Source organism: Salvelinus sp. IW2-2015, unplaced genomic scaffold (genome assembly GCF_002910315.2).
Source record: "Salvelinus sp. IW2-2015 unplaced genomic scaffold, ASM291031v2 Un_scaffold3042, whole genome shotgun sequence".
Lineage (NCBI taxonomy): Eukaryota > Metazoa > Chordata > Actinopteri > Salmoniformes > Salmonidae > Salvelinus > Salvelinus sp. IW2-2015.
The window spans coordinates 25,785-42,239 of record NW_019944334.1 but is presented as its reverse complement, the minus strand read 5'-3'; the positions used below and the strand labels follow the sequence as shown (position 1 = coordinate 42,239).

At 42.1% G+C, this 16,455-nt stretch overlaps 2 protein-coding genes across 10 annotated transcripts in view; one reads left to right on the top strand and one right to left on the bottom strand.

Annotated features, from left to right (window-relative positions):
- LOC112075236 (cingulin-like protein 1) overlaps window positions 1-2,234 on the top strand; it is a 4,140-nt gene extending 1,906 nt beyond the window's left edge. The window contains exons 2-5 of the mRNA XM_070440821.1: window positions 814-913; window positions 1,063-1,167; window positions 1,367-1,519; window positions 2,015-2,234. Of these exons, the coding sequence (XP_070296922.1) occupies window positions 814-913; window positions 1,063-1,167; window positions 1,367-1,519; window positions 2,015-2,107 (451 nt within the window). The 3' untranslated portion in view covers window positions 2,108-2,234. The remainder of the gene's footprint in view (window positions 1-813; window positions 914-1,062; window positions 1,168-1,366; window positions 1,520-2,014) is intronic.
- Window positions 1-16,455, bottom strand: part of LOC112075235 (cingulin-like protein 1) — a 33,988-nt gene that overhangs the window by 12,034 nt on the left and 5,499 nt on the right. For all 9 annotated transcript variants that reach the window (XM_024142260.2, XM_070440829.1, XM_070440824.1 and 6 more), the window contains exons 3-14: window positions 15,366-15,481; window positions 12,958-13,063; window positions 12,701-12,796; window positions 12,340-12,488; window positions 11,943-12,087; window positions 10,880-11,092; window positions 10,655-10,762; window positions 6,509-6,607; window positions 6,256-6,360; window positions 5,904-6,056; window positions 5,218-5,388; window positions 4,372-4,524 (exon numbers count right to left, since the gene is read on the bottom strand). In XM_024142260.2, coding sequence (XP_023998028.1) covers window positions 4,372-4,524; window positions 5,218-5,388; window positions 5,904-6,056; window positions 6,256-6,360; window positions 6,509-6,607; window positions 10,655-10,762; window positions 10,880-11,092; window positions 11,943-12,087; window positions 12,340-12,488; window positions 12,701-12,796; window positions 12,958-13,063; window positions 15,366-15,481 — 1,614 coding nt within the window. The remainder of the gene's footprint in view (window positions 1-4,371; window positions 4,525-5,217; window positions 5,389-5,903; window positions 6,057-6,255; window positions 6,361-6,508; window positions 6,608-10,654; window positions 10,763-10,879; window positions 11,093-11,942; window positions 12,088-12,339; window positions 12,489-12,700; window positions 12,797-12,957; window positions 13,064-15,365; window positions 15,482-16,455) is intronic.

Here is a 16,455-nt window from a genome sequence, read left to right as displayed (position 1 = left end):
TGGTCAACAGTATTACTATATTCCTGCTACACCACCATGTCTGAGTCAATGACTGATTTCACCTGTATTCCTACACGTTGCACTTCAAAGAAATCTCAGACTTGTCAAAGGACACTCCAAAAAAAACAATTTGGTTTATTATAGTGATTTAAGGAGTAACATTAAAACAAAAAAAACTGAAATAATAAGTCAATAGGTAAATCAAACCAATGACGAGAGAATAGTCAGATTACTTGATAATTGACTAAGACCTGGTGGCGTTCGAGGAAGATCAGAATACTGTGAACCAGAGGTTGTGAGTTCAAATCCCAGATGAGGACATGTTGAATAAATTTACTGCATCAACAAACATCCACAGTGTTGTTGTGTGTGAAATATGTAAGTTGAAAACGTTTGTTAACAGCACTGTGTGTTTCACTAGCCTTGATTTTCTCGAGCTTTCAGCTTGGGCCCACTAAAAGTTGAGTGAACTAAAAATGTTAAGTTCAGTTAACACTTTGACTGAAAAGTTGAGTAAACAAAAAAAATGGCTGTGGAACCAGTTACTAAATATATATATAATATATTTTTTTTGTGTAACGTAGCATATAATACTAAAGCAGTCAAACGTAATTTATCATACTAAACGATCAAGACGTAGGATTACTAAACGTTCTATATTGTGCAACCGCTATTACACTGGTAGCTTACACGTAAAGTAACATATTATACTAAATGGTGGGGCACCGACTTCAGTAAATATAGTACGTTTTGCTCTGAGACCAGGTTGTCCTGAAGGTAACATAATTGTGTCCCATCTCTACACTAACCCAGTAGAGGGAGCTGGAGAGCAAGGTGGACCAGCTCAACCTCGACATCAAGGAGTCCCAAAACTCTACAGAGACAGCTGGTGAAATGCGTAGAGCAACTCAAGGTAAGGAAGGAAGGAAGGAAGGAAGCACCTGGAGGGAATAAGTACGACTCTAATGAAGTAGAACATTCTACAAAATGCATCATAAACGGAGTTTTTAGATAGAATGTATCTCCTACAGTAATAAATGAATAATAAACGTGTTTCCACAGCGAGAGAAGCAGCAGGTGGAGGGAACGCTGGCGGAGGTGAGGGAGAAGGAAGACGAGATCAGCCAGGCAAACAAAGACCAACTAATAAAGCTGGAGAATGTACAGGTCAGCAAAAAATGCTGGAAATACATAGTAGGCTTGTCGTAAGATTACAACTTTTCTACAGGTAAACAACTCTACATAAAAAAATATTTCCAACTTGGACAACCTGTAGTTGTAGGAGTTGTAATTCTTCTCCTTCTTCTCCGTAGTTTCGCCACACACTAACACAGTCCTTTTTGTCTGTGGTGCTTCCCTCTCACAGAGCGAGATGACCCAGCTGAACCACCAGCACAGGGAGGTGAAGGAGAGGCTGAAGGAGGAGAGGAGGAGAACAGAGGAGCTGAGGAGGGTGAAGAGTGATCTGGACGAGGAGAGGAGACTGCAGAACGGCACTGTGGAGAAACTGCAGAGGGAGGTGAGAGGAGGAGGAGAGAGAGGGAGGGATGGGTAGAGGAGGGGGTGAGAGAGGGGGAGAGGAGGGAGGATGGGTAGAGGAGGGAGGTGATCGGTAGAGGAGGGAGGTGATCTGGACGAGGAGAGGAGACTGCAGAACAACACTGTGGAGAAACTGCAGGAGGTAGGAGGAGGAGGGATAGGGAGTGAGGTGTACTGTAGGTCATAGGCCACTGAGAAGAACATTGTGTTTCTATGAAGAGGACCAGTGTAATTTCATATTTATTTTCTTGTCTCCACCCTTGAGTGCTGCTGGGTTTAGAAGTTATGATACTCATGAATTACACTTCTCGTGTACACTTCTCGAGTTCTCACCATGGCAAATGATAGGCGTTGCATGAAAAAACATCATCTATCGTGGGGGGAATGTTCAATGAACATCATTCAGTCTGTCTTACTCCTTCCACTCGCTGTCTCCCCCTCTCTCTCTCCCCTCCTCTCTCTCTCTCTGCTCCAGATGAGTGCTAAGGTGGAGGAGTGTGAGGCGGCCACTGAGAAGCTCCACAGCTGCAGGTTGATGAAGTCAGAAAGAAGAGCCACACAGAGCTGACTGAGCTCCAACAACAGCTGCAGGAAAAGGGACTGGACCTGGAGAAATCACAACAGACGACCAGAAAACTGCAGGAAGAGGTGTGGTGGGACATTTTCCCCTATTGAGTCACCAATGGATGGATCATAGTCTGTCTGATTATACTCTCTCTCTTTCTATCTATCTCTCTTTCTAATTCTCTCTCTCTTTCTAATTCTCTCTCTCTTTCTAATTCTTTCTCTCTTTCTTAATTTCTCTCTCTCTAATTCTCTCTCTCTTTCTAATTCTTTCTCTCTTTCTACCTCTAATTCTCCTCTTTTCTATCGCTCTCTCTCTCTCTTTCTTTCTCTACTCTCTCTCTCTATATATCTATATCTATCTCTTCTTTTCTAATTCTCTGTCTATCTCGTTATATCTCTCTCTCTCATGCTTCAGAGAGAAGGAGCTGAGCAGTGATTCTAGAGTTGATATGTTTATCAAGAGAGGAGACGGTAATGTAAAATGCAGCTGTAAATACATTGAGATGAAGGCTATTGAGATCCACAACCAGTTAAATCATTTTTAATATGTTATGTGTGCGTTAGCTTATCATATAGCATTCCCTACCTGGACTTGGCTCTGTCTGGGCTATGAACCAGGCTCCTCCACGTCGCCAACACACGCGACCTCCCGCTTGACAATGTACGAGCCGATTGAGCTATAGAAAACGAGTCCTATTTGATAGCTCCCTTGGCGACTTTTCAAGCTAGCTGTGGAGTTCTTAACTCCGTTACGTGGTGTGTGTGTTCAGCTGCTTCCCCTGGAGCAGGGTCTAGAGCGAGTCGTAGGGAGTGGGAGGAGGCCAGCAGAGAGGCAGGCAGCTGGAGAGGAAGGTGGAGGAGCTGGAGGAGAGGAACGCACACGCCCACGAGGACCACGCCCGACAGGTCAAACTCATTGAGGTACTGTTATTGTGTGTGTGTGTGTGGAGAGGCACACACAACCTGACAAACTATAAAAACGTACCTTACACGTGTCTGAGATGCATTTCAAAATATTGCATGCATATGTATCTTTTAAGATATGTATCTTTTACGATATGGATCTCTTGGATATGGATCTATTACGATATGGATCTCGTGCGATATGTATCTTTTACGATATGGATCTCTTGTGATATGTATCTTTTACGATATGGATCTCTTGTGATATGGATCTCTTGCGATATGGATCTTTTACGATATGTATCTCTTGTGATATGGATCTCTTGTGATATGGATCTCTGCGATATGTATTCTTTAGATATGGATCTCTTGTGATATGGATCTCTTTGTGATATGTATCTCTTGCGATATGTATCTTTTACGATATGGATCTATTACGATTATGAATCTCTTGTGATATGGATCTCGTGCGATATGTACTTTTACGATATGGATCTCTTGTGATATGGATCTCTTGCGATATGTATCTTTACGATATGGATCTATTACGATATGGATCTCTTGTGATATGGATCTCTTGTGAATGTATCTTGTGCGATATGTATCTTTTACGATATGGATCTCTTGTGATATGTATCTCATGCGATATGTATCTTTTACGATATGGATCTCTTGCGATATGTATCTTTTACGATATGGATCTATTGTGATAGTCTCTTTTACGATATGATCTCTTGCGATATGTATCTTTTACGATATGGATCTATTGCGATATGTATATTTTACGATATGGATCTCGCACATGTCAATATTGCGATTTTTGATACCAAACCAATCTAACACAGTCTGACAGGTCAAAGTCTTGGAGGTACCGTTACTGTGGTTACTGTTACCGTGGGCCATATGTCCTGTTCACACTACTGAGCCACGCTGACCTGTGCAGACCTTTTACACATCCACCATAGTAGCAGGAACCGTGCTGGAAAGGATCGTGTAAAAAAAGAAACTATCAGTACGGTTTGCTTCCACACGACAGTGTGAGATTTTACTGCATTTTACCACAACCACCCACCGGTTTTAAAAGCCATCCTCAGGGCATCCCCCCACCCCCCTGTACTGCAAGACAAAATGTTGGATTGGATGTTTCCCACTCTGACTCTTTGACATGTTTACCTCTTCAAATCCCTCTATTTCCACCTGCATGTCCTTGAGGAGAGGGGAGTGGAAAATCCCTCTATTTCCACCTGCATGTCCTGGAGGAGAGGGGGAGTGGAAAATCCCTCTATTTTCCGTGTAAGGTACGTTTTTATAGTTTGTCAGGTTGTGTGTGCCTCTCCACACACACACACACAATAACAGTACCTCAATGAGTTTGACCTGTCGGGCGTGGTCCTCGTGGGCATGTGCGTTCCTCTCCTCCAGCTCCTCCACCTTCCTCTCCAGCTGCCTGCCTCTCTGCTGGGCCTCCTCCCACTCCCTACGACTCCGCTCTAGACCCTGCTCCAGGGGAAGCAGCTGAACACACACACACACACACACGTAACGGAGTTAAGAACTCCACAGCTAGCTTGAAAAGTCGCCAAGGGAGCTATCAAATAGGACTCGTTTTCTATAGCTCAATCGGCTCGTACATTGTCAAGCGGGAGGTCGCGTGTGTTGGCGACGTGGAGGAGCCTGGTTCATAGCCCAGACAGAGCCAAGTCCAGGTAGGGAATGCTATATGMTAAGCTAACGCACACATAACATATTAAAAATGATTTAACTGGTTGTGGATCTCAATAGCCTTCATCTCAATGTATTTACAGCTGCATTTTACATTACCGTCTCCTCTCTTGATAAACATATCAACTCTAGAATCACTGCTCAGCTCCTTCTCTCTGAAGCATGAGAGAGAGAGATATAACGAGATAGACAGAGAATTAGAAAGAGCGAGATAGATATAATATATAGAGAAGAGAGAGTAGAGAAGAAAGAGAGAGAGAGAGCGATAGAAAGAGAGAGAATTAGAGGTAGAAAGAGAGAAGAATTAGAAAGAGAGAGAGAATTAGAAAGAGAGAGAATTAGAAAGAGAGAAAGAATTAGAAAGAGAGAGAGAATTGAAAAGAGAGAGAGAATTAGAAAGAGAGATAGATGAAAGAGAGAGAGTATAATCAGACAGACTATGATCCATCCATTGGTGACTCAATAGGGGAAAATGTCCCACCACACCTCTTCCTGCAGTTTTCTGGTCGTCTGTTGTGATTTCTCCAGGTCCAGTCCCTTTTCCTGCAGCTGTTGTTGGAGCTCAGTCAGCTCTGTGTGGCTCTTCTTTCTGACTTCATCAACCTGCAGCTGGAGCTTCTCAGTGGCCGCCTCACACTCCTCCACCTTAGCACTCATCTGGAGCGAGAGAGAGAGAGAAGGGGAGAGAGAGAGGAGGGGGAGAGAGAGAGGGGGAGACAGCGAGTGGAAGGAGTAAGACAGACTGAATGATGTTCATTGAACATTCCCCCCCACGATAGATGATGTTTTTCATGCAACGCCTATCATTTGCACTGGTGAGAACTCGAGAAGTGTACACGAGAAGTGTAATTCATGAGTATCATAACTTCTAAACCCAACAGCACTCAAGGGTGGAGACAAGAAAATAAATATTGAAATTACACTGGTCCTCTTCATAGAAACACAATGTTCTTCTCAGTGGCCTATGACCTACAGTACACCTCACTCCCTATCCCCTCCTCCTCTCACCTCCTGCAGTTTCTCCACAGTGTTGTTCTGCAGTCTCCTCTCCTCGTCCAGATCACCTCCCTCCTCTACCGATCACCTCCCTCCTCTACCCATCCCTCCCTCCTCTCCCCTCCTCTCACCTCCCTCCTCTACCCATCCCTCCCTCTCTCTCCTCCTCCTCTCACCTCCCTCTGCAGTTTCTCCACAGTGCCGTTCTGCAGTCTCCTCTCCTCGTCCAGATCACTCTTCACCCTCCTCAGCTCCTCTGTTCTCCTCCTCTCCTCCTTCAGCCTCTCCTTCACCTCCCTGTGCTGGTGGTTCAGCTGGGTCATCTCGCTCTGTGAGAGGGAAGCACCACAGACAAAAAGGACTGTGTTAGTGTGTGGCGAAACTACRGAGAAGAAGGAGAAGAATTACAACTCCTACAACTACAGGTTGTCCAAGTTGGAAATATTTTTTTATGTAGAGTTGTTTACCTGTAGAAAAGTTGTAATCTTACGACAAGCCTACTATGTATTTCCAGCATTTTTTGCTGACCTGTACATTCTCCAGCTTTATTAGTTGGTCTTTGTTTGCCTGGCTGATCTCGTCTTCCTTCTCCCTCACCTCCGCCAGCGTTCCCTCCACCTGCTGCTTCTCTCGCTGTGGAAACACGTTTATTATTCATTTATTACTGTAGGAGATACATTCTATCTAAAAACTCCGTTTATGATGCATTTTGTAGAATGTTCTACTTCATTGAGAGTCTATATTTCCCTCCAGGTGCTTCCTTCCTTCCTTCCTTCCTTACCTTGAGTTGCTCTACGCATTTCACCAGCTGTCTCTGTAGAGTTTTGGACTCCTTGATGTCGAGGTTGAGCTGGTCCACCTTGCTCTCCAGCTCCTCTACCTGGGTTAGTGTAGAGATGGGACACAATTATGTTACCTTCAGGACAACCTGGTCTCAGAGCAAAACGTACTATATTTACTGAAGTCGGTGCCCCACCATTTAGTATAATATGTTACTTTACGTTAAGCTACCAGTGTAATAGCGGTTGCACAATATAGAACGTTTAGTAATCCTACGTCTTGATCGTTTAGTATGATATATTACGTTTGACTGCTTTAGTATTATATGCTACGTTACACAAAAAAAAAATATATATATATATTTAGTAACTGGTTCCACAGCCATTTTTTTTGTTTACTCAACTTTTCAGTCAAAGTGTTAACTGAACTTAACATTTTTAGTTCACTCAACTTTTAGTGGGCCCAAGCTGAAAGCTCGAGAAAATCAAGGCTAGTGAAACACACAGTGCTGTTAACAAACGTTTTCAACTTACATATTTCACACACAACAACACTGTGGATGTTTGTTGATGCAGTAAATTATATTCAACATGTCCTCATCTGGGATTTGAACTCACAACCTCTTGGTTCACAGTATTCTGATCTTCCTCGAACGCCACCAGGTCTTAGTCAATTATCAAGTAATCTGACTATTCTCTCGTCATTGGTTTGATTTACCTATTGACTTATTATTTCAGTTTTTTTTTGTTTTAATGTTACTCCTTAAATCACTATAATAAACCAAATTGTTTTTTTTTGGAGTGTCCTTTGACAAGTCTGAGATTTACTTTGAAGTGCAACGTGTAGGAATACAGGTGAAATCAGTCATTGACTCAGACATGGTGGTGTAGCAGGAATATAGTAATACTGTGAACCAAGAGGTTGTGAGTTCAAATCCCAGGTGAGGACATGTTGAATAATAATTACTATGAACATGCACAATGCCAATGTGAGTTGAAAACTTTGTATTTAAAATATCTATTTGAATGTGTGGGTGTACCTAGCCTAAGTTCTCAAGTTTGGGCCAACTAAAAACTTTAAATTCTGGAAACACTTTGATCAAAAAGTTGAGTAAACTAAAAAAGGCTGTGAAACCAGTTACTTAATAATAAGTTTAATTAAATATATATAAAACCTTTTTTTTTTTTTTTACAGTGTAGAGGTTAAGGTTAGGAGTTGTTAAAGGGTTAAGTTAGGTTATAGTGTTAAGGTTATGGTTGGTGTTAGCTAACATGCTAAGTTATAGGGTTAAGGTTATGGTATGGCGTGTTAGCTAAATCATGCTAATTAGAGGGGTTAAGGTTATGGTTGGCGTTAGCTAACATGCTAAGTTTATAGGGTTAAGTGTTATGTTGGTGTTAGCTAACATGCTTAAAGTTATAGGGTTAAGGTTATGGTTGGCGTTAGCTAACTATGCTAGTTATAGGGTTAAGGTACGGTTTGGTGTTAGTAACTAACATCCAGTTATAGGGTTAAGGTTATGGTTGGCGTTAGCTAACATGCTAAGTTATAGGGTTAAGGTTACGGTGGTTGGTGTTTAGTAACATGCTAAGTTATGGGTTAAGGTTACGGTTGGTGTTAGCTAACATCTAAGTTATAGGGTTAAGGTTACGGTTGGTGTTAGCTAACATGCTAAGTTATAGGGTTAAGGTGTACGGTTGGTGTTAGCTAACATGCTAAGTTTATAGGGTTAAGGTTACGGTTGGTGTTAGCTAACATGCTAAGTTTATAGGGTTAAGGTTACGGTTGGTGTTAGCTAACATGCTAAGTTTTAGGGTTAAGGTTACGGTTGGTGTTAGCTACATGCTAGTTATAGGGTTAGAGGTTTACACGGCGTTGGTTGTTAGCTAACATGCTAAGTTAAGGGTTAAGGTTAGGTTGTAGCTAACATGCTAAGTTATAGGGTTAAGGTTACGGTTGGTGTTAGCTAACATGCTAAGTTAAGGGTTAAGGTTACGGTGTTGGTGTAGCTAACATGCCTAAGTTATAGGTTAAGCGTTATCAGTTGCGTAGTTAGCTAACATGCAAGTAAGGGTTAAGTTACGGTTGGTGTTTAGCTAACATGCTAAGTAGATTGTTAGGTTGGTGTTTAGCTAAACATGCTAAGTTATTTGGGTTAGGTTACGGTTTGGTCGTTATGCTAACATGCTAAGTTATGAGGGTTTGTATGGAGCAGGGTTGGGGCACGGTTGGCGTTAGTAGCTAACATGCTAAGTTATGGGTACCGTGGTTACGGATTGGTGTTAGCTAACATACCTAAGCTTTAATAGGGTTAAGGTTGGTGTTAGCTAACATGCTAAGTTATTGGGTTAAGGTTACGGTTGGTGTTAGCTAACATGCTAAGTTATAGGGTTAAGGTTATGGTTAGTGTTAGCTAACATGCTAAGTAGTAAGTCGTTTCAAAGTTGCCCGTGATGAGATTCAAAACATGCAACCTTTGGATTGCTAGACATTCGCGTTATACGCCAACACATCCATCCCGAACAACCACCGTCTTTTAGTTTTTGCCTTAAGTAACCTACTGTTATGCCAAAGGTAACATATCATACTAATTTGAGTGTCCCGGATTTACGTAGGCCAATGTAATGTAACCTAACAAAGTAACATATCATACTAAATTGAGTGGCATGGATTTTAGTCAAATATAATATGTTTTGTCTGAGACCAAGTTTATTTATTTATTTTAATTAACCTTTATTTAACTAGGCAAGTCAGTTAAGAACAAATTCTTATTAACAATGACGGCCTACCAAAAGGCAAAAGGCCTCCTGTGGGGACGGGGGCCTGGGATTAAAATAAATAAATACAATATAAATATAGGACAAAACACACATCACAACAAGAGAGGCAACACAACACTACATCAAGAGAGACCTAAGACAACAACATAGCAAGGCAGCAACACATGACAACACAGCATGGTAGCAGCACAACATGGCAGCAGCACAAAACATGGTACAAACGTTATTGGGCACAGACAACAGCACAAAGGGCAAGAAGGTAGAGACAATAATACATCACACAAAGCAGCCACAACTGTCAGTAAGAGTGTCAATGATTGAGTCTATGAATGAAGAGATGGAGATAAAACTGTCCAGTTTGAGTGTTTGTTGCAGCTCGTTCCAGTCGCTAGCTGCAGCGAACTGAAAAGAGGAGCGACCCAGGGATGTGTGTGCTTTGGGGACCTTTAACAGAATGGGACTGGCAGAACGGGTGTTGTATGTGGAGGATGAGGGCTGCAGTAGATATCTCAGATAGGGGGGAGTGAGGCCTAAGAGTTTTTTTTTAATAAGCATCAACCAGTGGGTCTTGCGACGGGTATACAGAGATGACCAGTTTACAGAGGGGTACAGAGTGCAGTGATGTGTCCTATAAGGAGCATTGGTGGCAAATCTGATGGCCAAATGGTAAAGAACATCTAGCCGCTCGAGAGCACCCTTACCTGCCGATCTATAAATAATGTCTCTGTAATCTAGCATGGGTAGGATGGTCATCTGAATCAGGGTTAGTGACTTAGTAGGACTGCTGATCTAGGATCAGTTTTTCCATTTATATCCGAATGAATGAGATGAAATGGGACCTGATCCTAGATCAGCACTCATACTCTGAGATTTTTTATGAATACGGGCCCTGATATGTTATCTGGACACGTTGTACAGAGCATTATGGATATTGTAGTACATCATTATGGGTAATGAAGTATAGTGCATTATGGGTGCTGTAGTACAGCATTATGGGTACTGTAGTACAGCATTATGGGTACTGTAGTATAGTGCATTATGGGTACCGTGGTACAGCATTACGGGTATTGTATTACATCATTATGGGTACTGTAGTATAGCATTATGGGTATTGTATTACATCATTATGGGTACTTATATACATTATGGGACGTAGTACAGCATACGGTATTGTTATACATCATTATGGTACTTGAGTACAAGCAATTAGTTTGTATTACATCATATGTATTATAGTATTAGTGCATTATGGGTGCTGTAGTACAGCATTATGGGTATTGTATTACATCATTATGGGTACTGTAGTATAGCATTATGGGTACTGTAGTACATCATTATGGGTATTATAGTACATCATTCCCCAGTACCTGTCCCCTAAGCTCCTCTCTCTCCTGGATCCGCTCCTTCACCTGGCCCCGGGCCTCCCCTCTCTCCTCCTCCACCTCCCTCTTCTCCTGGCCCAGCACTGTGTTACTCTGACAGGGAGACAGAGGGAGTTAGAACACACACACAAGATACAATATGTTGAGTAGAAAATTAACTTATGCTATTGAGCTACTGGGATATTCACTTCATCTCAACTCATCAATTACCTCTTTCACCTCCTCCATCTCCTCTCGTAGCTTCTGCGCCTCCTTGTCGTACACCTCCTTCATAATGCTCAGCTCCTTGTCATGACTCTCCACCTCCTCCTTCAGCGCTCCCTTCAGGGCAGTCAGCTCCCTTTCCCTCCAGTGTAGCACCTCCTCCTGCTCCTCCTGCACCTGAATGAGCTCCTGGAAGTCCAACCGCAGTTGGGCCAGATCCTAAAAACAGACACATCCACTCAGTTATTAACTTCTGGAATCCAGTAGGTCAGACTTCAACTCTGTGCTTCAGAGCTCATCCTAATAGCAGGCCTAGGTTTTCACTTCCTCTGTGCGTCTCAGAGAGGGTTTGAACGAAACAGAATATTCATTACCGTTTCCCTGTTTACAAATGGACAATAAAGTGACCTTCTTCCTCTCTTCTAGAGTGGAAAACACATCTAATATGTGGAAGAATATACGCAGTAAACACTCTATATGGACTATACAAATCAAATCAAACTTTATTTGTCACATGCGACGAATACAACAAGTGTAGACTTTACCGTGAAATGCTTACTTTACAAGCCCTTAAACCAACAGTGCAGTTCAAGAAGAGTTAAGAAAATATTTACCAAGTACACTAAAATAAAAAGTAACACATTAAGAATAACGAGGCTATATACAGGGTATTACTGTACCGAGTCAGTGTGGAGGCTATATACAGGGTATTACTGTACCGAGTCAGTGTGGAGGCTATATACAGGGGGCACCGGTACAGAGTCAATGTGGAGGCTATATACAGGGGGTACCGGTACAGAGTCAATGTGGAGGCTATATACAGGGGGTCCTGGTACAGAGTCAATGTGGAGGCTATATACAGGGTGTACCGGTACAGAGTAGGTGTTCGGGGGTACAGGTTAGTTGAGGTCATCTGTACATGTAGGGTGGGGGTGAAGTGACTATGCATAGATAATAAACAGCGAGAAGCAGAAGTGTACAAAAAGGGGGGAATCATGGGAATATTCTGAATTCAAAATATTGTGGAAGAATGAGAATGAACCAAGTTCTCTCACAACCTGTTCCTTACCTTCAGAAGGAGCTGTTTCTCTGTGCTTTCTGCCCGTGTTGTGTTCTTAGCCTGGTCCAGCTCATCATGCATCTCCGACAGCTGCAGCTGGAGGTCCTTCATCTCTGTACGGCCATGTTCTCTCTCTGCCTTCACCTGGACTAGCCTGAGGAACATACACCTTTTGTCTTGAGAAAAGGTCACTAGGCTGAATCATGGACTCAAATATACAGACCACCTCACATTCTGACCTGTACTAGTAACATAAGCCTGAGAAACCAGAGAGAACCAGAGAGAACAACAGAAATTGTTCTTCAAGAGGTCATTTCACAATTCACAACGACGGGTTCAGAGATCCTCTCAAATCTCCACATAAGGTGTAAGGTCTTGCCGGGGTCCATTTAGGATTGGGCCTTACTCGTCTATGGCAACTTCAAGCTCCGCCTCCATCCCAGCCAGCCTATCCCGTAGCGTGGAGAGTTCCTCGTGTCTCCTGTCCAGTTCCTCCTGAACAGTCTTCATGTCCGTCTGAGCCTTCTCACATGCCTCCGCTAGGGTTCTACCATTCTACAGGACACACAGAGTCTCCAATGTTATCATTTAGCCATGAAGGATTTACACAGTATGATGTGAATTACCAGTTTTATATCGGTTATGTTCAATTAGCCACCGAACGGAAAGGAAAATGGTTCGAAACAGAAACAATCACTCATTTTTGGTTTATGTACCATTGTCCGTTGCGTGCCCTAATGAAAACGACCACGGTGGAACTACTTTACCTTGGTCTTATGCTCCAACTGTGTCTTCAGCTTTGACACCTCTCTCTCCAGTTCTGCTCCTTTCTGCTGTAGCTCCTTGGCCTCTGCAGTATAATCCTGCAGGGTTGGGACACACACACACACACACGAGCACACACACGCCCAATAACTTTCACTCATTAGAAAACCTTCAGTTTTACAAAGGCTACTTTAACAATGTGTGTTTCAGGGTGGTTAGAGCCGACCATCTGAGCCATGTCATCCCAAACAAGCCTCACCCTGATCTCCTCCTCCACATTCTCTGCAGTCTTCCACTTCAGTTGGTTGATTCTGTCAAACACCAGGTTCACCTTCTTCTGAGTGGTGGAGGTTAAATCAGTGGTCCTGAGGGAATAACAACAACCAATCACACGGAGTTCACCAGCATACCACAGTCATATAACTACCGTACAACATACCAGTCATATAACTACCGTACAACATACCAGTCATATAATAGCAATTCAGAACAAGCAATACCCCAGTCATATATCTACATACGGAACACATACCCAGTATATAACTAGCAACAAATCTCAGGTCATAATGAATAACAACATACCGTATTAATACTAGCAACAGACAGCAGTGGGGGCCGTCAGGGGCAGCACAGGCTGTCTCGTGCTGGCTAACATCATAGAATATAATTTAAAAAATATATTATTTTCCCAAAATATGTTATTATAATTATTCCCAGAGTAAGAGTTATATCTTCATGTTCATATAGCTTTCTCTTGGTTTGCACTGCTTGCCAGCCCGAGTTGAGCATTTGGCAGGGGCTGGTCTTTATGGTTAGATCTTTTTCAATCATATTAACTCAGTGTGTTGCGATCAGGGGTTAAAATCTGCCCTCAGGCTTCAGAATCAACAGTGCGGGCCTTGTATGCTTAAGATGAATGGAAGAAAATTTAGTGGTCACCATAGCTTTAGAGATGGTATTGTAGCGCCTGCTGGCATGCCTCAGTTGTTACACAGTAGCCAGCTAGCTAGGCGTAGTGCGTGCACGTCTTTTGATTGTGATTACCAATATTGAGGGCAGGTTTCCTTGGGCAGTTCTAATGCAGATCTAGGACCTGAATTTGATAAACGAATTAATTGCGTAACTATTAGCTGTTTGTTTCGACCACAATTGCGGGAGAGCGGGAGAAGATATCGATTTGGTCGACGGATATAATTATAACCACGGCTATTCTCACGACAAACTTTTCAGAAGTAGACATTGTAAGGAGAGGTCGCCCCCGACGCACATAAGCCTGTCACAGGCCGGGAAAGGGGTTTCGTTATCGCGTCGCCACTTTCTAAAGTTCAAACTACGAGGTATCAATGGCTCACAGGCTCGCAGAAGCACTGCAAACTGTACTCTGGACTGGCCTATTATTTGTAAGTGATCGATTTTGTTGTTTGGGAGCACCTGGCTTTGCAAACTTGAGTTGTCTAACAAAAGGAGACACCTGCAAAGATACGGCTGGGTATTACAAGTCAATGGTGCTTTTGAAAACTTTTGGGGACCCCCGAGTGGATCTAACAGCTCAAACGAACAAGCGGCAGGACCACGGAGCTGCATACAATGAAAGGTGAGAAAAATAGGGAATATTGGAAAAGAACTCATTTGATTGTGTCATGTTTTTGGGTAAAACCCTGTTTTAGCCAAAAAGTGTTAAATTTTTGTCAATTTCAAGGTGAGAAAGCGCCTGGTTATCTGGCGTTTCTGTCTAAGTTGTAATAGTGGTTTAAGATGGCAAATCATAATGATGGTTAATTAAGAGTGGATTAATCGGGTGGGACTGTGTAGGACTCACTGAAGCCCAGGCCCCGCCACGGCACGTCCATTGAGCGCAACCTCCGATCATGATAATAGCATACAGAACAACAATACCCAGACTCATATAACTAGCATCAGAACACATACCAGTCATATAACTAGCATACAAAACATACCAGTCATATAACTAGCATAACAGAACACATACAAGATACCCCAGTCATATAACTAGCTACAGAACACCTGCAAGTAACCCAGTATTAACTGCATATCAGGTAACAAATACCCAGTCATATAACTACCATACAACATACCAGTCATATAACTACCATACAACATACCAGTCATATAACTACCATACAACATACCAGTCATATAGATGTAAGATAATGAAGGCTATAATTGGTTTTGCTTGTGCTACACACACAGAGCCTCAATTTCCAGGCTTCCTCATATTCTTTCAAGACTAGATCTGTGTGATGTTTATCTTTTAACGTTTCAGCGTGGTATATCAAATAGTTTTTGGTGGGTTTGTGTCTTCAAAGTATTCAACATTTCTGCCAGTTTGTATTACTGGTGAGGAGATGAAAGTGATATTCTACTGTTGGCACTGTGGAAATACCAGAATGTAACAGATCTCGTTCACATTCTCTCCGTCATATCATTAAAGGCAAAATATGAGAAATGTGTAATAGTCACTTGGGATCAGAATAGAAGTCATTCAAATGTGAAGTGAAAATTCAAATTTTCCTAAATGGAATCAGAATTGATGCCGACCCCCAGTCTCCCGGGCATCATGTCAGAGGTTCTGTCACAGCTCAAGGTTAAAACGAGTAGAGAATCATGAAACTAAATCGTGATTGAGATATTCCAAGTGTAATTTACCCATCATTGAGGTAAGTGAACAGTATCTGTTTAGTGGTGTCTTCATTTGGTCGTTGTGTTTCAGTTGAGACCTGCTGCAGACCCCTCTGACCTTTCAAAAGATCTGGAGTGATGACCTGGAAACACAACACAATATCAAGGTGTATCCACAGACGGGCAGTGTTTCATGTTACATTTATTTTAAAATGCGTATTCCAGTTACCTAAAGAGTATTTTTGACATCTGTATTTCTCTGGCCTGAACTACAGTACAATATATTCTATAACAAACAAAATACCTTCGAGAGCTGAAATGAGTATTTTCAAAATACTTTTCACAGCTCAAGGTTTTATAAATGTTTTATAGCAGGTCACAGTTTTGTGGCCTCCTATCACACTAAATCTGCTGCGTTGGTAGCAGACGTCTGATAGCAATATGGTGTATTAAGAAGGTCTGCTAAATTACCAAAATGTAAAAATGAACACTTGCAAAGCACACTGGGCATTATTCCAATTAACTCCACCTCCGAAACAAGGCCAAATTGGATTACAATACAAAATTGTTTAGGGGCGGAGCTCATTCGAATAATACCTAGTGTGGTTTTGCAAGGGTTCAAATCAAATCAAATGTATTTATATAGACCTTCGTACATCAGCTGATATCTCAAAGTGCTGTACAGAAACCCAGCCTAAAACCCCAAACAGCAAGCAATGCAGGTGTAGAAGCACGGTGGCTAGGAAAAACTCCCTAAAAAGGCCAAAACCTAGGAAGAAACCTAGAGAGGAACCAGGCTATGAGGGGTGGCCATTTTTACATTTACATTTTGGTTGAGGGTTTAATTAAAAGGGAAAAAAACATAAACCTGCAGACATTAGGCCCTCATGGAATGAGTTTGACACCCCTCTTGTAAAACCACACATTCCACTGCACCTATCCGGTGTACGTGACAATACAACATATATATTTTCTACTATAATATACACCTCCAACTGTAGTAGTACTATAATATACACCTCCTACTGTAGTAGTACTATAATATACACCTACTACTGTAGTAGTACTATAATATACACCTACTACTGTAGTAGTACTATAATATACACCTACTACT